This window comes from Triticum urartu, chromosome 3 (genome assembly GCF_003073215.2).
Source record: "Triticum urartu cultivar G1812 chromosome 3, Tu2.1, whole genome shotgun sequence".
In the NCBI taxonomy this organism is placed as follows: domain Eukaryota; kingdom Viridiplantae; phylum Streptophyta; class Magnoliopsida; order Poales; family Poaceae; genus Triticum; species Triticum urartu.
This window is the reverse complement of record NC_053024.1, coordinates 35,983,362-36,005,561: the sequence shown is the minus strand read 5'-3', so window position 1 is coordinate 36,005,561 and position 22,200 is coordinate 35,983,362. Positions and strand designations below refer to the sequence as shown.

The 22,200-nt window shown below is 44.9% G+C and overlaps 1 protein-coding gene across 13 annotated transcripts; it reads left to right on the top strand.

The window, feature by feature from the left end:
• The first annotated feature begins 4,073 nt into the window (after positions 1-4,073).
• LOC125542590 lies at positions 4,074-21,175 on the top strand. 13 transcript variants are annotated; one of them, XR_007297981.1, is made up of 9 exons: positions 4,082-7,387; positions 7,644-7,760; positions 7,940-8,102; positions 8,447-8,548; positions 8,653-8,662; positions 9,611-9,727; positions 9,919-10,030; positions 10,118-10,331; positions 12,937-13,201. XR_007297981.1 is itself a non-coding variant. In XM_048705671.1 (2 exons), the coding sequence occupies exons 1-2, from the start codon at positions 10,101-10,103 to the stop codon at positions 20,765-20,767; spliced, it is 249 nt and encodes an 82-aa protein (XP_048561628.1). In that variant the 5' UTR covers positions 10,037-10,100; the 3' UTR covers positions 20,768-21,175. The 13 variants fall into 13 exon arrangements, 2 of the variants coding, with proteins under 2 accessions (XP_048561628.1, XP_048561627.1); XR_007297973.1 differs by having other exon boundaries at positions 4,074-4,787; positions 5,826-7,387; positions 8,447-9,727; XR_007297978.1 differs by having other exon boundaries at positions 4,077-7,387; positions 8,653-9,727.
• Positions 21,176-22,200: the final 1,025 nt, after the last annotated feature.

The following is a 22,200-nucleotide window of genomic DNA, read 5'->3' as shown; positions in this document are numbered from 1 at the left end:
ATGCAATTGTGTGCAACTGACTAGTGTACAATCGGACAACGATATTATTATGAAAGGAGAAAAAGTAAGTCACATGCAAACGACATCTGTGCAACTGGATGTCATTATTTAAAATAGATCCAAAACAAGACTATTTGGAAAAAAATAAATAAAACAGAAATCCAACACACACAAAAAAACAGACACTAGAAAAATGTGAGAAAGTCAATAATAACCAATATAATGCAGTTCTTGTCTTAGGATGTTTCTTCATAGAAACCATAACACAAAAAGGAAGAAAAAAAAAGTGAAAACGCCTCTGTTGGGCACCCCCCCTCAGGGCCACGCAGTTGCATGCCTAGTGACACACATGCATATGTTCCTCCTCGACAAAACACCACAAAGTTGTAGTCGTGACATGCAGCTGCAGTTAGGGACGACACTTCACTACTAGGGAAAAGCCTAGCAGCAACGCGGGTTTTGGGCCTATTAGCAGCGCGGGGGCCGGCGCTACTAATAAGGCGCTACAGCTAACGTATAGCAGTAGCGCGGGCGCACCCGCGCTACTACTACATCCGTTAGTAGTAGCGTGGGTAAAAACCCGCGCTACTACTAACCCGCGGAATTTTTTTTCGAACTTTTTGCCCGAATTTTCAAATTTCTGAATTATTTTAACCTCTAATCTCTAATCACCCTCATCGCTGCTCAATTTAATCTCTAATCATCCCTCATCATTCCAAATCATCTAACTTCCCGGACAGTAACCCATCCTCTTACTACTCCAGCCTGAGCACGCTTAACTTCCGGGTTCTATTCTCCCTCGATTCCAAGTCTGCACTTGTTGTTTTCCTGACAATAGTAAGATGTCAATCCTATTAACCCTCGGGAGTTTAGCTTGAGCATGAAGTCACACATTTCGCTGTTTGAGTTTAAAACTATTGTTCTAAACCACAATAATTATTTAGTAACCCTAATATTTCTTGAATAAGGAGTTTGACCACATTTTGACCAAAGTTTGACCACAGTTTGACCAGATTTGACCAAAATTCCAAAAAACTGAAATAATTATTTAGTAACACTAATATTCTTGAATAATTATTTAGTAACACTAATACGTCTTGAATAAGTAGTTTGACCACAGTTTGACCAGATTTGACCAAAATAAAAAAACTGAAATTTGAGCATAACTTTTTTTCCTTTTAGAATTTGAGGATTCTAAAAATTTGCAAACAGGCCGTAGGTGGTCTCCATCGTATGCGGATTTTCGTGCTGAATATTTTGATATATTATACGTTTTTTCTGACATCGTATGCAAAAGTTATAGCCGTTTTACATTTTCCCTACACTTTTTGCAAAACATGTCCAAATTTAAGTTTTTAAATTTTCCTAACTAGTAGATGTAAGAACATAACTACATCTCGAAGGATTTTAATTTTTGAAACATTTTGATATATTATACGTTTTTTTTCTAACATCGTATGCAAAAGTTATAGCCGTTTTACATTTTCCCTACACTTTTTTGCAAAACATGTCCAAATTTAAGTTTTTAAATTTTCCTAACTAGTAGATGTAGTAACATAACTACGTCTCGAAGGATTTTAATTTTTGAAGTTTTTACAAAACCGAAAAGGCGATCCACGGGGGGAGGGGGGGTAGAGTTTCAAAATGGGACCTTTAGTAGTAGCGAGGGATTTTACCCCTCGCTACTACTATGGCATGTCCCGGAGGGGCACGGTTGAGACCTCTTAGTAGTAGCAAGGGGTAAAAACTTAGTAGTAGCACGGGTTTATAACCCTCGCTACTACTATGGCATGGCCCAGGGGCACGGTAGAGACCGCTTAGTAGTAGCGAGGGGTAAAAACCAGCGCTACTGCTATCAACTTTGTAGTAGCGAGGGTTAAAAACCCGCGCTACTACTATGGCATGTCCCGGGGGGCACGGTAGAGACCGCTTAGTAGTAGCGAGGGTTAAAAACCAGCGCTACTGCTATCAACTTAGTAGCAGCGAGGTTTAAAAACCCGCGCTACTGCTACTTAGCAGCAACGCCTGATTTTAAAGCGCGCTGCTAGTAAGATTCTGTGTATAGGCTTTTCCCTAGTAGTGCTTGCAGTTACATGCCTAGTGGAAGACATGCAACTGCCCCTTCCCCCGATGGAACACCATAGAGTTGCAGCCGGGGTAAAAAATTGTAGTTGCATGCCTAGAGATAACCATGCAACTATCCCTCTCCAACAAAAACATCACAAAGTTGTAGTCGTGTTGATTCATCCAACTACAGTTAGGGACGATAGTTGTAGTTGCATGCCTAGTGGAAGACATGCAACTGCCCAGCCCCCTCCCCCGATGGAATACCACGGAGTTCCAGTTGGGGTCGACAATTGCAATTGCATGCCTAGTGACAACCATGCAACTATCCATCTCCAATAAAAACACCACAAAGTTGTAGTCAAGTTAAACACATGCAGCTGCACTCATGGGTGACACTTGCAGCTGCATGTCTAGTGGCAGACATGCAACCGACCCTCTCGACAAAAACACCACAGAGTTGCAATCACGACGACACTTGCAGTTGCATCCCTAGTGGCAGACATGCAACTGCCCACCTTTCCTCCTTCCACAGAATATACAGAGTTGCGTTCACGTTGAAGACATGAAGTTGCAGCTAGGGGCGACACTTCCAGTTGCATGCCTAGTGTCAGAATTGCAATTACCGCCGTCTCGGAGAAAACATCATTGATTTGTAGTTGCAGTTGAGGGTGACACTTAAAGTTGTGTGCCTAGTGGCAAACATGCAACTACCACCCTATCGGATAAAACACCACTTAGTTACAGTCGCATTGAAGGCATGCAATTGCAGTCGGGGTGACACTTATAGTTGCATGCGTATTGACAGACATGCAACTACCCACCCCTCTCGAGAAAACACCATTGAGTTACAGTCACATTGAAGACATGCAGTTGCGAGCCTAGTGGTAGACATGCAATTGCCAGTCTAGTGTCAAACTTGCAACTATCGCCCTCCAGCGCAAACCCCCCATTGAGTTGTAGTTGCAATTGGGGGAGACACTTGCAGTTGCATGCCTGGTGGCAGACTTGCAACTACCGCCCTCTCGGACAAACCTCCATTAAGTTGCAGTTGCAGTCGGGGGCGACACTTGCAGTTGCGTGCCTAGTGACAGTCATGCAACTACCACCCACAGAGAGAAAATACCACCAAGTTGTGATCACGTTAAAGACATGCAGTTGCAGTCGGGGGCGACACTTGCAGTTGCGTGCCTAGTGACAGACATGCAACTACCACCCACAGAGAGAAAATACCACCAAGTTGTGATCACGTTAAAGACATGCAGTTGCAGTCGGGGGCGACACTTGCAATTGCATGCCTAAGACAGACATGCATATGCCCACCCCCTCCTCCCAAACAAATCATCACTGAGTTACTATCACGCCGAAAAACATGTAATTAGAGGCGGGGCGCGAAGCTTGACGTTGTGTGCACAATTGCCTAGGGACTGGTGTGTGCAACTAATAAGCAATTTTCACAACAAAAAAAGTATTGCGTGTGACTGTTAGTGCCATGTCAACGGTTAAAACATATACAAATAAAAGAGAACCACCAATTACTCAAGATTTGTTACGCTTGTAGTTGCATGTGGAACATGACGCGTGCAAATGTGCCCATGTTACGGCGCCCGATGAAAACATAAGAATTAGAAACAAAAGCTTAAGAAAACATAGAAATTTGATGCATAATAAAATGTGGAAAAATTACATTAAAACATAGAGATGCATTTTTTGATAAAAAATTGAAATAAAACATACAAAGAAAGAAAATCACAAAGAAAAGTTGGCAAAACAAACTAACTACTCTGACGTTGGGACTTGCCCAACAAAGAAACAAAAAGTCTTAAGAGGAATGAGAAGCCACCTTCCCCATACAGCCAAAAAAGCAGCCCGTGTAGTTGATAAAAAAATATAGAGAACAAAATGCAAAACATGCTAGCAATGCGTTTACGTCGGCCTGACAACACGGACAAACACTAATTAAAATCATTCAGCTGTGCATCAAGGGCGCCTCTCCGCGATAGCCACGTCATCACAGGTACGACAAAAATAAAACACGGTAGCGAGTGGGTGAGAGGGAAAAGGAGCAGCATCCGCAGCACGCAGCGGTGCCCCAATCCCGCCGCCGCCCCAATCCCACCACCGGCGGCCTCCTCCTCCCCTAACGCTGCCGCTCTAGCCCCTCACCTTCCTCGGCCGATTTAGCGCCGTTGCCGCCCCTCAGCACGCAACCTCTCCTCTCCTTCGCGGCTCCGCCTCTTCCTCCGGCGGCATCCAACCCAATCGTCATCTCCTACCCCCCTCTCTTATTCCCCTGTGCCTCGACGAGGTGGGCCAAGCCGGCGCACGCAGCAAAGGGCGGCTGCGGATGCAGCTCGGACGCGGGCGCGTGGAGGTGGAGGCGGAGCTGCGGCGGCTGGTGGTGCACGGGAATCCCGCCGACCGCGTCCCTCCCCAAACTGCAGCGATGATGGAGGGAGCCGCCACCGGCCAGCTACCGACCGACGGGCTCGCCGGGTCGCCGTTCCTCGGGGCCACCACCTCGCCCCGTGCCGGATCGCGCATCGGCTTGGAGGCCCCTCTGGGCTGCCGCCGGTGCAGGAGGCGTCCGCGGCCATGCGGGCGGGGGACCGAGCGACGGGGCCCGTGGTGTGTTCCGGTCGAGGGCTTGCTCGATCTGGCACGCGATCTGAGCCCCCGTCGATGGATTTCTCGCAGCTTGGCTGCGTTTTGTTTTGGATTCAGTACGACCCACATCTCTCTCTCTCTCTCTCACATGTTGCGGCCGAAATCACTGTTTTGACTTATTTGGAAAAGTCCAGCACAAAATGAACCATGTTGGAAACATATCGGGGGCGATGATGATAAAACATGGCTGACATAAACTTGTCTTTGATTATTCGAGGACCTGTGGGCATAAAAAACCCACTCCCCCCTCTTTTGGAACCTTTTCATTCTCACTGAATATTGGGCTCTGTCTTGGATGGTCACTCTTTGAGTGATAACTAGAGGAGCTCGACTTCAGTGGTGGGGATTGATCTGGTGCAAGAAGACGGTGGAGCCGTGGAGCTAGGTTGTATGATCTATCAAAGGCGAATCTGAGCCCTCCCACATCTCAATGCAACTAATATTGTGGCCTCTACACATTTATTTATCTCCTTTTTATGTTTAAAAGTGATGAATTGTTGTGGTTGTGGCATCTGCTATCTCATTAAGAGCAGCTACGCACATATCACCTCTCGTGGTGTTTGGTTTGCCTTCTCATGATTTTGTTGTCCATGGTGGGAACCAGTTTGGTGCATTCAGACTTTTTCTTTTTCTGTTTTTACTTTTCCTTGAATGGCTGTGATCATTCAGCTGTCCCTTGGATAGTTTATTTTAGGTTATTTTATTGGGTTTGGGTCAGTTTGCTTGTTTCAATTGCTGTTTTACTTTTTATAATATCTTTCTTCTACTATACTATTTATCTACTTATCAGTTTGCACTTTTGGTTACTCCCCACTTCTTAACTGGTTTCAACTTATGGGTCATATAGGGAAAGTTCAGATGTCAAGATAACAGTTTCCTTCCTGTCATGTTCATGAATGGCTATGATGATATAGCTTTCCTGCGTCGATCTAACATCTGTTTGGATTTTGTAGAGGCAGAATTCGTTTGTGCGTCGATCTAACATCTGCGCCTTTTAATATTCTGGATTGATGCGCTTTGTAGTGGCAGAATTCGTGTTTAATTTATTGCAGGAGATGAAATTGAGAGGCTGATGTAAATTCGTTTGTGTGTAGATTTTGTCAGTTCTAGGATTGGATGTTTATGCAGTCTCTGTGTCTCTCCTGGAGGTTAGCCGATTGATGGATTTGACTGCTGATCCCTTTGTGTTGGCTGATGGTGTTGAGATAGAAATAAGGATTAAACATGACCCTGATGCTGAGGCAATATTTCAATATCATTAGAGGGCCTGTGTTCTTCCAAAGATGATTTAGAATCTCAAAAACGTTTCTTACGTAGTCAGGAATTTGGGTTCATGGTTGAAGTAACAAATACATATGCAGGTTCTTGGTTCTGTCGTTTACAATTCCTTTTTTAGGTATATTTACAACCTTTGTTGTTCCATATAGTTTGTTTCTTAATATCCTAAGCACATATTATCGAATAGACTCACTTTCCTGTTTTTGTGATAAAATGAAAAGAATAATGTACATGGTAAGGACATGATAAATCTTCTTCTTTCAATTTGGTTATGATTTGAGAATGCTCACATATATTTCTGTGCTGCATCACCCCATGGTCTGTGATAGTGTCCAACTAGGGATTTGAATGTCAGGACCTAGCTAATACTATGATGTTATCAGGTTAATAAATAATACAGTACTGTTTAGCTATCAGGTTCTATGAGTATGGCCGGGGTGAATCCTTCAACTTTGCTCATAGGCACTGAAAGAATAAATAATTGATCTTTCATTTCTTCATGAAAAATATGTCATTTCGTTTTTAAAGAAAAGTTATATGAAAAGTTGTAGTAGAACACTGCTAGCTGTAATTCCCCATGTGTCTTGGCATTCTAGGTGGAGTGGGAACCTTTCAGAGGAAGTATCAAGCGGCACGAGCACCTATGGTAGAATGATGTGTTGACAGTGTACCTAATCCACCTGTATTGACAATGCATATAATTTTTAAAATCAAGATTATATTATCAGCTGCAATCTCTGTTCCCTTTTAAACTCAAGACTTTTAAACAAGATCATATACATTGTGAACCAAAGATAGTTGAGTATACAGTTTAATTGTGCAATTTGTTCTATTAGAAAAATTACTATTGTGTTGAATCCTTGCTGTGGTGTGCTAAATTGTTTCCTTATGTTTGTACCTGCCAGTTCTAAGCACCTATTCTTTTCTTCTTATTTTGTATCTATACATAACAATTCTATTTTTCTTACCTCTGCAATTATGCGACCTGTAGCTTATTCACATGGATCTTAAGGTACTGAACTTCCAAATTAGAACCTGGCCTAAATTTGAGATTTCCCGAATGTATACTTATGTTTTTCTTTCATTCTTTGGAGGTAATCCGTTGGTTGCTTAATGCTCCTTAATGCATGAGTAAATTTCTTTTTCTTTATTTCTAAAGTCAGTTTTATTTTCTTCGTGAAGGTTTCCCGACGCAAATATATAGTGAAAGCGGTTTGAGAAAAGAAGCAAATCGTTCGAGCCAACCTATTTATATGGTGTGGAGAATATAAGGTTCTTGGCTTATTGATATCATCTGGTCATTTTTATAGGTGCCTGACTACATAATGAACTTTCTAGCTGTGTTGATGACAACAAGAAGAAAAGCTTCTTTGACCAGGTGTGTCTTGGGTTGTATCCTTGAAATATTTCACTGCCTATGTTGGATGGATGATGGATCTCATACTTGCAAGGGATATTTACTAACAAACTACCAAAAATATCTAACTACTTTATTGTGATAAGTTTTTTACATGAAAGTCACATGCGAGCTTGTCTGTTAGTAGCTTTCTGTTTGAAGTCAATGGGATTTCATATGAACAAGTGCGTAAGAAAGTAAAGATTGTCCTTTTCCTGCTAAAGTTTTCATTGTGCAGGTTTGCTGACTTAATTCAAGCTATCCTGGTGGACTGACATCATACATCCAGAATGCCAAAAGGCTCTTGGTAGATTGCAAGGCAGGATAAAATCCATACGATGGTTCCACACCTTCAGTAAGTCTTGCCATGCACCATCGTTTCATGAATTTGTTGGGTTGTTTGAAATGAGCCTTTTTGTGTTGTATGAGATCTAAATTTTCAATTCAGAACACCCATCTGATCATTTTTTTCCAACTCTGAACTATTGTGTATTGATATTAATTTAACTCATTTGCCTTATGTTATTATTCTAGCTGCAGGATATGTAACAGCCTTCAGATTACATGATCTGAAATAGCTCGGTGAACTTTCTTCCCACATCATGTCAGAATTCTATATGGAGTCATCTTGGCACATTATTTAATAGTAATAAAGGCAAAAGAGAAACTTCCATGTCTCGGTACATTTTAATTTCAGGTACCACTACTATGTTGCAAATGATAGATTAGATTATTATAAGCTTAGTTCTCTCAAAGCTTTGTGCTTTAATAATGGATGCTGCCTTTTCCAAAGTACAATAAAGATTTGGAATTATTTGGAATTCTTACACAAGGACATCACCAAAGCAAGTGTTCCTTATTTAAAGATTTTTTCATCTCAAAATGTTGCTGTACTACTATGTCTTTTTGAACTGAAAAGTTTCCAGATTGCAAGTTTTCCTTGTTTAAAGATTTCTTCAGCTCAAATTGTTGTTGTACTACTATGTCTTTTTGAACTGAACAGTTTCTAGATCGCTAAGGATTGTCCTCTTCTTTGTTTAGAGAACTCGGCATTCAGACCTCGTTGGCGCTGGGCTAGATGGGCTTGCTGGTATTTTATAGTCTGGTCATAAGCAGATTTGTTATCTTCAAGTAAAGCTAAATGTGAGCCACACCAACTTCCTTTAGTTCTTGAGAATTTTGTTGCTGTCCTTCGGATTAACAGTCTGCCACAGTGCTCATGGCTCTTGCATTCACTCAAGAATCAGGTCAAGTGTGGTGAGTGTCGTGCTTCTGAATATGTCGTTCTACACTTGACATTGCAGCGCCCATGTATTAGAATTTGCATTATTGCCACAAATGATTCCAGTAACTAGAATCCATTTTAGGGAACAGAAGCTGACAGGTACAAGCTAACCACCCTTGCATAACTCGTTAGGTAGCAATGGTGATAGATAAATTGGCTAGCACTTGCAATTAGCAACTTGTTTGCCTGTCGTACTTGGCAAAATCTGTACTTGGCAATCTACTACTTTTTATTTGATGATTGGTTCAGGAAATAGTACCTAGCTTCAGTTAAGTTAACTATCGATTTGTTTCAGGGTCAATCTCTATTCTTAGCAAATTCCCATGTTAGAGAAAATCTGTAGTATAAATTAAGTGACATCATGAAACATTTTGAATCAAGATAACAAAGAAGAATTACAAGTTTGATAAAGCATGAGGGATCATTCATTCATTTACTTCTGATCCCTTTAAGACTGCTGCTTCTCTGTTGATACAAGACTATTAATATATATCAAACCCCTAAACTTGCTTTGGTTTTTGAATGTGATTTTTAACCAGCAACATGGACCTGCCACTCATCTGTACTGCCTGTCTTCTTGCTAAAATAAGTTTAGTAATACTGCTATGCACATGCCATACCAACAGCGCCAAAAAGCAACAAGTATGGTAGCCTAATTAGTAGCGCACCTTACCGCCTTAGTTGCATCCTGATGCTTTACATCCTCTAGATGTTTTTCTGATTTTTTTTGCATCCTCTAGATGAACTCTTTTTACTGAACCTTCTACCATTGTTGGTAGCTGATGTTTAGAAGTCCAAGCAGCTGAACATTTTACAGATTCATATATACCCCCTGTAACGAAGAAGTGGGTGTTTCCATGGATGGATCGGTTTTAATCTATGCATATATATCACGCTTGAGGTCAGTTGTGTTTTCTCAGGTTTACGTAGGAATGACAACTGTTTTCAGAAGCAAAAAACTTGAATTGGGAATGGAACCCTTGATGTATTGATGTTTGCTGAAGAAAGTTCTTGCAGCAAAGAAGAACATGAAGCAGGTTTTCTATTTTTTACAAGTATTTCCTTTTGTTCCTAATTGTTGTCTCTTTCGTATGGAAGGTCTGAAACAAAATGAGGTGACCTAAAATTAAGGATTAATTCTTTTGATAACTGATTTGAGAAAACAGATTCATGGAATATAAGTACAAGGTAGACTGCAACATTGATTATTGCTATCCTGTACATACAGTCCAACCAACTGCTCCGAGAGGAACCAAGGCGACGTGCAAGTTGGCGTCTGTGAAGCTTTGTCGGAGCCATTCCTGCTCTTCCAAAGCCACAAGGAGAGCCTAAAAGTTAGGGTACCACTCACTTCTCCAAGAATTTGTATAATCATTAGAAGTTTAGAACCATTCAAGCCAAAAATATGAAATGGAATGCATCTGCAGGCAGAAGCGTGTCCGGCTGTCGTACGAGAAGAAGTGTGCACGCCTGAGGAGCCAGGGCGCCGATGGTGCGGAGTCGTTCGCCATCAAGAGGACCAAAGCTGCCATCAGTGACCACCGGATCAAGCTCAACATCTCCCTCGCCTCCGTCAACGCCCTGTCCCAGAGGGTCGTCGTCGTCCACGATGAGCCTGCAGCTCGCGGAGCTCATCCAAATGTACGTGTTCTATTATTTTTCTCGATAAAGGGTAGATTTTATTAGCTTAAAAAGGAGCATCAAAAGAATACAAACTCAAAGAGCACACACCCGCCTCTGCATAACTAGGATGCACACAGCCAACACAAACACACACACACACACAAAAACACGGTGACAAATATCAAAGTCATATAAGACCAAAGCTATGCGTAGCCGAGGAAAAAAGAAAAAACCCAAATTGATCAGAGCCACGATCGGCAAACTATAGTGAACACCATATCCGCACCAATTATCTAATGACATCACACAGACGACAAGGTTCTTCAACAGCAACGCCTTGAAGAAGGGAGCGACACTCAAGCGTCGCCGTCACCGGATCTAACCACCAAGGCTAGAATCTAGGTTTTCACCCTGAAGAATCAGTCGGAGCTTATCCGTGCAATGCCTTCAACAAGGTAACGACATGAAAAACATCGCCATTGCCAGGGCCAGGCCTAGGCTTTCACCCCGGACCTCACGACCGGGTGCTCAAGTAGCACCACCATCGAAGTCATGCAAGTGTTGTTGCCGCGACTTTTTTCACGATCCCAACAGTTACATGCGATGTGACCGCCGCCACTGCACAACCATTTCTCTGCGTCAAGTGCTCGCCCATAATTTGCATCCCACTGCCGAACTCAGCCACTCGATCTTGAGATGAACCAAAGATCTTGCAATGACCACTGCCTCCGTGGAGCCGTAGGAGGTCGCTGCAGCACAGTGTGCAATCACCCTCACTCAGTCGACCGAATCTGAATCACCACCACCAAGCTGTGGATCGTAGCGCCGCGGGTGGTCACCACCAGATCCATGGTTGCCGGCCGCGAACCTTCATGGGATCGCGACGCTCTCTTATCATGCCCATGTAAGATGTCGCCGTAGATGTCAGCGCATCCGTACACGAGCCATGGCGGTAGCGAGGAGTCACCGCACTTCAGAATCAAGCACGCCGCCTAGAGCCCACAAGGGCCAGCAGACGGCTCCATGCACGAAGATCCAAGAGATGCTTGATGAGCCACCATGCATCCATGTAAGCATGCATCTTGTACCTTATTACGTGGTTGACACATGCGAACAAGATGCCTTGTTCAGCCACGATCTGGAGTCCTGGACTCCTGGTACGTCGGCCGCCAGAGGAGATACCACGAAGCTGCGGACTTGTAGCCGCTGGTCGACCACTTGATCCACAGGGACGACCCCGACAAGATCACAGGCCGCCCTGCAGCTCACATCGCGTGCGGTGCCGGCCAACCGCGCAGCATATCTGCCACAACCACATCCCACTACACCGCCGCCGCTGCACATAGAAAGAGTCCTCGCCGTCGCCATCAGCCGCATGGACTTTGCCCGGCGACGGCGAGGGGGGCAGACTTAGAGCCTGCCGGCGGAGGGCGGAGGAGATGCTGCCGCCCGTGTCGCCCGGAGACGACGCGTAAACGCCGTCGTCACCGGTCCAACCACCAAAGGTCAAAACATGGGTTTTCATCCTGAAGATCAAATCCGAGCAATGCCTTCACCAGGGTAACGACGTAAAAAATGATGTCATTGTTAGGTATAACCAATCAAGGTCAGACCTAGGGTTCTCACCCCGAAACTCGAGACTGGATACACGAGAAGTACCATCCAATAATCGAAGTCATCTTATGTTGTTTCCTCCACTTGCCTCGATCCCAATAGCTGCATATGCACACGGTTCTGATGGTGAGCGATGGTCATGCCTGCACGAGCAAGCTGACGTGACACGACGAAGCCGCTCGCTACCACCCGACGAAGTCTGATGGGGATGAAGAACAGTGGCACTACCAAAATCCAAAATTTGGGACACTTCAGACGCCCCGCACCATCCTCACAAAGTGGCAGCCCGTAGCTGATCTGCATGAGACGGCAGCATCAGACATTGCCACTAACTCCGTCGTCCTTGCCTTGCGCCCGAGCCCAAGTAAGCACCGCCTCCCAGCTGGCGACACCGGCGACGGCCGCGACAATTGTGCTAGGCCACCGCCTCAACCAGCTGGGCTGCCTCTGATGGTGGACGCCAGAGTAGCTGGCTGTTCCAGTGTGGATGAATCTCCACTCCATGCTAGGGAAGAGGGAGCTGCTCACGAGCTCTTGCCGAAGATTGACGGCGCCGGGGAGTGGCTGCAACCAGTGGAGATGGCACCATTTAATGGTGTCCATGAGCGGGAGCAGCAGGCACTATGGTGCTGTTCTGACCACCCTCAGCTTTCCCGTTGGATCCAGCCGCGTGTGGACCGCCGGGGCCGTTGCAGCAAGTCGCCTTCACAACCTGTAGCCGCTGCCTGCACCCCTTAATGGCGTCCATGCATGAGGGATAGCAGCAGGCACTATGGTGGCGATCCGACCATCCCCAGCAATCCTTCCCGTTGGATCAAGCCGCGCGTGGATCACCGGCACCGCTGCAGCAACTCACCTTCACAGCCTCGATCTGGCTGGTGCCTGCATCTCGTCAAACGTTGCACGATGCCTCACGTGTTCTATTATAGTGTGCTCGATTGATATCCCCAAGAACACTGCTGCCGCATGTGTTTGATTGATGTTTCTTGTTTCTGTCTTGTATGTATAGGCGGGCAAAGACGTGGCGACTCATCGGCGACGTGCACCGGGTGATGTAGCGCATAGCGGACGAGGCGAGCGTGCTCCTCTCGTTGTTGGCCACATGGCTGGAGGGAGGCATCAAGGGCTCGCTGCTACCGGGGCGGACACGCGCACAATTTATATTGATATATCTTATTTTGCTAAACAGCAAGATATATGCTCATGATGCTATTAACCTGATAGTGAATTTCAGTTTCTTTCGCATGATACATCAATAAATATATAGAGATCCAGATGTGTTGCATTTTCGCTGGTTTCTTCTATTATAAATGTCAGTTTTTTTATAGCAACATTACATGTATACAAAACACACTACTTTAAATAGGATAGTAGAAGGGACGCGTCCTACTTGGCACCGCCTTGCTTCCGCTCAAGCGACGCGTCATGGGTGCGCCCCAACCACTAGTAAATAAAAAGGGACACACGAGAACCGGTTCCCCATTTTCTTAAAAAAAAAGAGACAACCGGTTCCCCTATTGAAAAAAAACTGCAGTCCAAACAAAAGAACAACCAGACAAGGAAAAGGCCCCTACCCCGACAAACTCAGGCCCAACCCATTTGTGCAGGACTAGCTGACATTAGAAAGGATGAACAGCGGGCCGTGTGCACATAAACAGGCCGATTCTGAACGAGAGAGCCAGTTATTGAAGCGTCAAACAATCCAACGGACTAGGCATCGACTGAGACTTCGCTAAAACTCAGTCGATTGAGTTTTAGCGTGTCCCTTTACGTAACTCTCTTACGTAGTTTTACGTAGGTGTAGCAAAGCAATCAATCAACGTGGCTATGGTAATACTACGTAATACTACGTAATTTTTTTTACTAATATGGTAATCAATAATGCTAGACCTACGCAGTGGCGGAGCCAGGAAAATAGTATCAACAGGGCCGAATGATGTAAAACCTGCTTGGGGAGGGCCAAGCCAATGGCAAACATGCTTTTGACAGAAAATAATCACTAATTTTAGCACTATTAGGGGGGGCCAGGGCCCCTGCTGGTCCCCTGTCTCCGCTACTGGACCTACGCAATCAATCAACGTAATACTACGTAATGTCTTTCTAAACTAATCAGCTACGAAGCCGTCCTTTGCCGCAACTATGCAGGGCTCCCCTTGTCTTGCTTGCAGCTACGGAGCCGTCCTTTGCCGCTGCGAACATCTCGCCGGGGTAACCGAGCAAAACTTGGGCAATCTAGGGTTGATTGTTGTCTTCTTGTCGCCCAGTTGTATCCGTCTCATTGAAAGTCGATATAGGCATAGAGATGGCGGTGATGCCAATCCCCGACAGTCACTCAGCCTAGAGGTCCAGCGTAGCCTCGTGACAAGCCCTCGTTGCTGGGTATATTGCTTGTGATTTTGACACCTCTCGTTTGTGCATCACATGGGGCACGCACATAGTCGAAAGTCGCGCGAGGGATGGCCTGAAAAACCTCCCCTGCCCGCACGTGGCCCTTATATATGTATACAAGGATGGTATAATATTTAAAAACTAAAAGATACCCCGCGCATTGCTGTGGAAATTTGTGGTCTCTTGTTAAGCACATCTTTAGAGCATAACACAATTCATAAAGTGCGAGTAATGAAAAGATTTTGTATGTGATCAATCTAACAAAGTTGTAATCCCCTTAGAATGCCAAAATAAGGGAACATTCATCGAAAACACAATGTACTATAAATATATTCCAACATGCTATAAATCATACCTCGGTAAGAAAAACTTGAAAACTTCCATAGCACTTTTTCTAGACAAATAATTTTCTAACAGAACAAATGGGTTTTTAGAATAGGGAGTAACTGCTCAATTCTATTTTCCATTGAAAATGAAACTCGTCAGCCAAAAGAAGGGAAACTAACAGTGCCACTTGCGGATATTGTTTAGAAAGGTGAAAAAAGGTTGGTTACATCACATACAACTATACATCGCAAATTACACTTGAAATCACTAGATTCACCACGGGGAAGCAAAGCCCGGCCGCGCGTCGGGCCTCCTCCCTCCAGGCTCCCGCCTCTCTTTTTCCTTCTCGCCGCCGTCGCCGGCGCCCGCGGCCGGCTTGGCCCTGGGCTGCTGGTGGCTCCTGGCCCTTCCCCTCCTGGTCGCTCTCCGGCGCGGGCGGAGCGGCTCCGGGGGGTGCATCTAGGCGGTGGCGGTCTGGCGTGGCGGCGGGGCTCCGTGGCACATGCAGGCGAGCAATTGGGCGGCCGCGCCGCCGGTCGCGGCGGGGTAGCGGGATCTGACGTCGTCCGCTCGGCCCAGATCTGGGCATGGGCGGGCCGGCGGCGGGGATGGCTCCGGTGTGGCTTTTGGGAGGCGGGGGAGATGCGACGCGTGGCTGGGTGCCGGCGGCGATGACACCGGCCTTCTGCATCGCGGCCGACGGGGCTTAAAGGCCCGCTTCGGGCCTGGCTGGGCCAGGGGTGGCCCGGCATGCCCCGCTGCCGCATCCGGACGGCTACCGCGATGGTGCCGAAGGCACGGGCCTCCCGCACGACGACGGTGGAGGTGGTTCCCTCCCGCTCGGCGTCGATGGTGCTGCTCCCGTCATGATGAGCTTCTCTTCGATCCTCTTGGCCTCATGGTGGTGTTCGTAGTGAGGCGGCTTGGGTGGCGGCGCTACTACGTTGGCGCATGGTGTTGGATGACGGTTTGGCGGTCGGTTCCGTTCGGTTGGGGTTGGAATGCGGGAGAAATCCCTGCCGGCTTCGGCCCCGACGCGGTGACACCTGCAGGTGTCACCATTCCTTCCTGAGGGGTGTCGATGGTATCCACCCCGCACCTCCCTCCGCGTGCCTGGGGAAACCTGAGGACTCTTCTGGGCAGCAGCGTCATCGGCGTCGCATTCCTTCTTGGAGGTGCAGCTTGGTACGCGGCGGATCGGAGCCTCGGTCTGTGGTGTTTTGTTTCCGGTGGGCGCCGCGGTAGCGGGTCATCAGCGCTTTGCCAAGCTGCCATGGTTGGCATTTGTTTCTTCTTCTTTTTCTCTTGGTGTGTTGTGCTGCTCGTCACAACATTATCTGTACTCGGTGTTGGTTGCTTTGAAATATAAAGCGAAGGGAAACTCTTTTTCGGTAGAACACAGCTCACAAGCAAACCATACCCACAGTTTCACCTTAGATGTCTCCCGTGTCCGCCTCTTCATATTTTTGGTTGGAGCAAGCTTGCTGGCCGAGGCACAATATCCGAGGCTTTGCTGAAGGTTTGGGAACAACATACATGTACGCCACCTACTTATTTAGTTGGTGGATTGAATCGACAAATTTAAAAGCATGAATAGACCATCTTCTTAAAATGGCCACTGGAAACCAAAGAATCGTGTTTGTGGAAATTTTCAAACATCTCTGAAAATCAATTTAATATAAGCAGAACACTCCGTACCAAAGTTATCTAGATCTGCATAAAGAATGAATGAGTCAGAAAATAATAAATTGTTTTGTGTACTCTGTTGGAATCAAAAGCAAAAATAAGCTTGACCGCGAACAAAAACTTTACAATGTAGCATATCAAAACTATTCACAGAGCTCCTGTTCAAAATATTAGGATACTAACCCAACCCTGGAAAAATTGAGTCAATACTGACTTTTTAGAGCTAGGTAGTCAAGCAATGTAGGAGAAATAGCAAGGGAACATAGCATGATAAAATGCACTCATGGAGAAATAAGTTATTCTTGAATTAAAAAAAGTTAAGATAAAAGCACTATATCCAACTGCAAATTTGATACTACACATGCTTATATGTTCCTATCTTCTTATCAGGTGGGTGAAAAAAAAACTGAAATTAGCTAATATATTATTTCAACAAATAGGATTTAGAATGGAATCCACCAAGAAATCCTAAAGTAACCTTGGGCATGTCTACAAAGAACCGCAAAACCTGTAGACATAGCCTGGCTTCACAAATGTTTCAGATTAATCACCATCAAGTCATATGTAATCACATACAGAGAGAGAGGGAGAGAACTGCAAATAATGTGTAACCAAAATGAAAGGAAAACTTCAATCACAAATCTTTCAAAAATACATAATTTTCTATCATAAAAAATCTTACAAATACTACTATAAAGGTGTTGAATTGCATATTAGAAAGTCTTAGCTCTACCTGAAAGCACCTCCTAAACCCCTATCCAAGCAGACCAACCAAACTCACTGCAAAATAAGTTGAACCACAAATTAAATCGCCGTATATATAAACTTAAAGGAAAGAAAATTTGAGCAAACCAACGCACAAAAAATCTGGATGGTGGATGATAGAACCTCCCGTGCAATATTGTGATGAACTTTTCAATCTGCACATCCATACATGTTAGACTTTGTACATGACCACGAGCCACATGCCAATCAGTAAAACATCTAAAAGTAATTAAGCTGCATTTACAGTACATATCAGGCCCGTACAACAAAGATCTGTACAAATATACGATGGGAAGTTGGGAACAGCCTCCTGCATTTACAGTGAGTATGCATCTTTTCCACTAAAAAACACACATATGCGTTCAGGTCAACATACAGACTTAAATATCTGGACAGACATACTATGGGACGACCTCATCCTTCTGCTCTTACCTTGGATCCGGTAGACATGTACATGGTTGGCATCAGTCTGAATCAATCACGCCATCGAACTACCCTTGGGGGGCGGCGCCCTCGCCCTTCCTAGTGACAGCTACTCCAACTGGAAATCGGGGTTTCTACCAAGCTAAATAGAAAAACGCGATTCAAATCTGAGGAGATGGAGAGCTCGCACCTCTGATGCATGTGGGGTTGAAGGAGGACGCTGACGGTGGCACGTCTGGTTCCCCGGGAGGTAGGTTCGACACCATGGCGACTGGTTTGGGCCAGCATGTCCAAGCACGCGGCGCTCCTGGGGCTTCCAGAGGGAGGCAGCGCGTAGGTCTTATTATTCACGACCAGGAAGGTTTGGCCGGCGGCGGCGCAATATGGGAAGTATGGCACAGATAAAGAGGGGAGGAGAAGAATTGGAGTAGATAAAGAGGGAGATGAAAGGAACGACCAGACCAAGAGGCAGGAATCAGTGCGACGGTGGAAAAGTCAGACGCTTCGTTTCGTTGTAGAAGAAAAAAAGGAATTGCCTTGTGCAGAATTAAAGGCGTGTTGGATGGCCAGTAAGGCTGGTCATAGTGGGGAGTAACTTAGACTAGTGTCATGACACTAGGCTAAGTTACTACCTTCATAATACAAAGTAATATACTAGTAGTATCATAGATAACTTCATTTATTAGCTCACAGACTCATCTTGTCTTGAAAAGTATTATGTTACAGTAATATATTATGTTACCATCTTTCATTAATTACTTGCCATATAAGAAAAAATTTCTCGAAGTGCGCTATGTTACGGACGAGGATTTAGAGCTCTCGGGTGCTCCGCACCCCTATACGTACAATACCAGGAACAAAAATACCGAGATATTTGAAAAAAAATCTGGGATTTTGGGATATCAAACATGGGTTCCTGATGCACTTTCATCTGAAATTTGGTGAAAAAATACCAGGAAACGTATTTGTAGCAAAGAAGATAAAAAATTCCTATGTATAGTAAAACACTGTTTGGGTACATTTTTTCCGGGCAGTAATTCCTTCGCCACGGATACATTTTTGGGTATTTTTTCGCGAAATTTCACACGGAAGTAGATTGGGAAACCAGGTTTGACATCTCGAAAATTTGGATTTCTTTTGATTTTCTGAGAATTTTTTATGGATATCTTTCGTATAGGGGTGTGGAGCACCCGAGAGCTCCTGTGTATTTTCCGCTATGTTACTAGCTAAGTTACTCTCACTATGACTAGACTAAGACTGTAGCGACAACATTTAATGGTGACGTGGCTTCACCATAGGTGAGGTAAATCAGAAGAATTGCTGACATGGCTAGATAATGATGTGGACGGGTTGCATGTTGAGAGAATAGGAAGAAGTGGGGAGCAACTTCTTAAAAATGGTAGATTCAGTATACAACTTTTATATGTCACTTTCTCCACGAACAGGACAATCCTGCAAGATCGTAAGCGTTTCTACTCCCTCGAGGGGAGCCGCGTTCAGTTTATATTGATGTTGGGCGAAGCCTGCCTTGGCGTACAAGGTGAAAGAGATACAAGAGTTTGAATAGAACAAGAGATAAGGGAAGAGGTTGAGATTACAATGACATATTCTAACACCCTCCCTTAATCTCAACCATCCTAAATTAAGACTACTCTTGAAATCTTCAAATGGTCTTGCTGGTAATGCCTTTATAAAACCATCTGCCACTTGATCCTTGGAGGGGATAAACCGTATCTCAAGTTTTTTTGCTGCAACTCTTTCTCGCACAAAGTGAAAAACAATTTTTATGTGCTTTGTCCTTGCATGAAACACTGGATTTGCAGACAAGTATGTTGCTCCTAAGTTATCACACCATAAACATGAGATACGATTTTTCTTTATCCCCAATTCCTCAAGAAGTGATTCAACTCAAATGGTTTCAGCAGTTGCATTTGCCAAAGACTTGTATTCGGCTTCTATGCTTGACCGTGACATAGTGGCTTGCTTTCTAGCACTCCAAGAAATAAGATTAGACCCAAAGAATACTGCAAAGCCTCCAGTTGACCTTCTGTCATCACTACATCATGCCCAGTTAGCATCAGAAAATGCACTCACAAGAGAGGAATTAGACCGTTTGAAATGAAGTCATGCTCCCATAGTATGCTTCACATATCTTACAATCCTCTTGACAGCTGACCAATGTGGAGAAGTAGGTGCATGTAGATATTGAAAAACCTTGTTGACAACAAATGAGATATCTGGACGTGTGAGATTTAGATATTCTAATGCTCCCACAATACTCCTATACCTTGTGATCTCCTCCTCTTGAAGTGGCTCACCTTCATATGCTGAGAGTTTTTCTAAGGAAGACAAAGGTGTAGGCACTGGCTTGCAATTCTTCATTCCCATGCGAGACAGAAGCTCAACAATGTATTTTTCCTGATTCAACACAATACCATCTTGAGTTTTCTTGACTTTAATACCTAGGAAGAAATGCAAATCACCTAGGTCCTTCAAGGCAAACTCTGAACTCAAATCATGTAGGAGAGCATTAGTAGCATTTTGTGAAGAACTTGCAACTATGATGTCATCAACATATATAAGCACAAAAATGACTACCCCTGCCTTGTCATAAATAAACAAGGATGTATCAGCCTTGGAAGCAATGAAGCCAAGATATTTTAACTGTAGGCTCAATCTGGAGTACCATGCTCTGGGTGCTTGTTTTAAACCATAGAGTGCTTTGTCAAGCTTGCAAACATAATGTGGTAGCTTCTTACTCTCATATCCAGGTGGTTGTCTCATAAACACTTCCTCTTCCAGAACACCGCATGCAAAACGCGTTCTGTTCATCTAGCTGTCTTAGGCTCCATCCCCTAGATACAACAATGGCTAACACAAGTCTGATAGTTGCAGATTTCACAACAGGACTAAAGGTGTCCTCATAATCAATACCATAACGTTGTTTAAAGCCCTTTGCAACTAGACGTGCCTTATACCTGTCAATGAAGCCATCTGCTTTCTTTTTAATTATGTACACCCATTTGCAATCAATGATGTTTTACCTTTCTAATTTGGTACAAGATGCCAGGTTTTGTTCCTCATAAGCACAAAATATTCCTCATCCATCGCTTTCTTCAATTTAGGATCATCAAGTGCACTGTTCAATGTTGTTGGCTCTCCTGAAATACACAACATTCCGTATGGTATAGTCCCATCTTTTCTTATTTTAGGATTTCGTCTCCTTTCTGTAGCCGAGTCATAACCCGTGAAGGACCCGCTGGCTGGACCGCTGGAATACTCGCCACGGACGATCCGGAAGAATCCGAATGCGCTAGCGTACCAGGCGAATCTGTCGCCTCATGCACAGGAGATTCTGTGATTGCTGGTGTGGCTGCCTCCCCTGTGCACACACGCATGCCAACCGACCGAGCCGGCATAGCGGATCCGCTGCCCGACCACGGCTGCAGATCCCGCTACGCTGCTGGTCCCGCCTGTCGCTGCTGGTCCCGCATGTCGCTGGCGTGGTGGCGCGGGAGTGGTCCGACCGCGGAATAGGGTTGCAGCTGGCGGGAGCATGATCCGAGGAGGATCTGCTCGCACGATCCGAGGACTGCTGATACGTCTCCAACGTATCTACTTTTGCAAACACTTTTTCCCTTGTTTTGGACTCTAACTTGCATGATTTGAATGGAACTAACCAGGACTGACGCTGTTTTCAGCAGAATTGCCATGGTGTTATTTTTGTGCAGAAATAAAAGTTCTTGGAATGACCTAAAAATCAACAGAGATTATTTTTGGAATATATAAAAAATATTGGTGAAAGAATCAAGGCCAGGGGGCCCGCACCCTGTCCACGAGGATGGGGGCGCACCTACCCCCTGGGCGCGCCCCCTGCCTCATGGGCCCCCTGGTGCTCCTCCGACCTCAACTCCAACTCTATATATTCGTGTTTGGGGAGAAAAAAACCAAGGAGAAGGATTCATCGTGTTTTACGATACGGAGCCGCTGCCAAGCCCTAATCTCTCTCGGGAGGGTTGATCTGGAGTCTGTTCGGGGCTCCGGAGAGGGGAATCCATCGCCATCGTCATCATCAACCTTCCTCCATCACCAATTTCATGATGCTCACCGCCGTGCGTGAGTAATTCCATCGTAGGCTTGCTGGACGGTGATGGGTTGGATGAGATTTATCATGTAATCGAGTTAGTTTTGTTAGGGTTTGATCCCTAGTATCCACTATGTTCTGAGATTGATGTTGCTATGACTTTGCTATGCTTAATGCTTGTCACTAGGGCCCAAGTGCCATGATTTCAGATCTGAACCTATTATGGTTTCATGAATATATGTGAGTTCTTGATCCTATCTTGCAAGTCTATAATCACCTATTATGTGTTATGATCCGTTAACCCCGAAGTGACAATAATCGGGATACTTACCGGTGATGACCGTAGTTTGAGGAGTTCATGTATTCACTATGTGTTAATGCTTTGGTCCGGTACGCTATTAAAAGGAGGCCTTAATAACCCTTAGTTTCCAATAGGACCCCGCTGCCACGGGAGGGTAGGACAAAATATTTCATGCAAGTTCTTTTCCATAAGCACGTATGACTATATTCGGAATACATGCTTACATTACATTGATGGACTGCAGTTAGTTCTGTGTCACCCTATGTTATAACTATTGCATGAGGAATTGCATCCGACAT

Excerpts from the sequence above, each read along its gene's own strand:
- LOC125542590 (XM_048705670.1), top strand. The coding sequence starts at position 10,101 with ATGGAATGCATCTGCAGGCAGAAGCGTGTCCGGCTGTCGTACGAGAAG. Across the intron at positions 10,332-12,936 it reads CTCGCGGAGCTCATCCAAAT|GCGGGCAAAGACGTGGCGAC; the intron begins GTACGTGTTCTA and ends TTGTATGTATAG.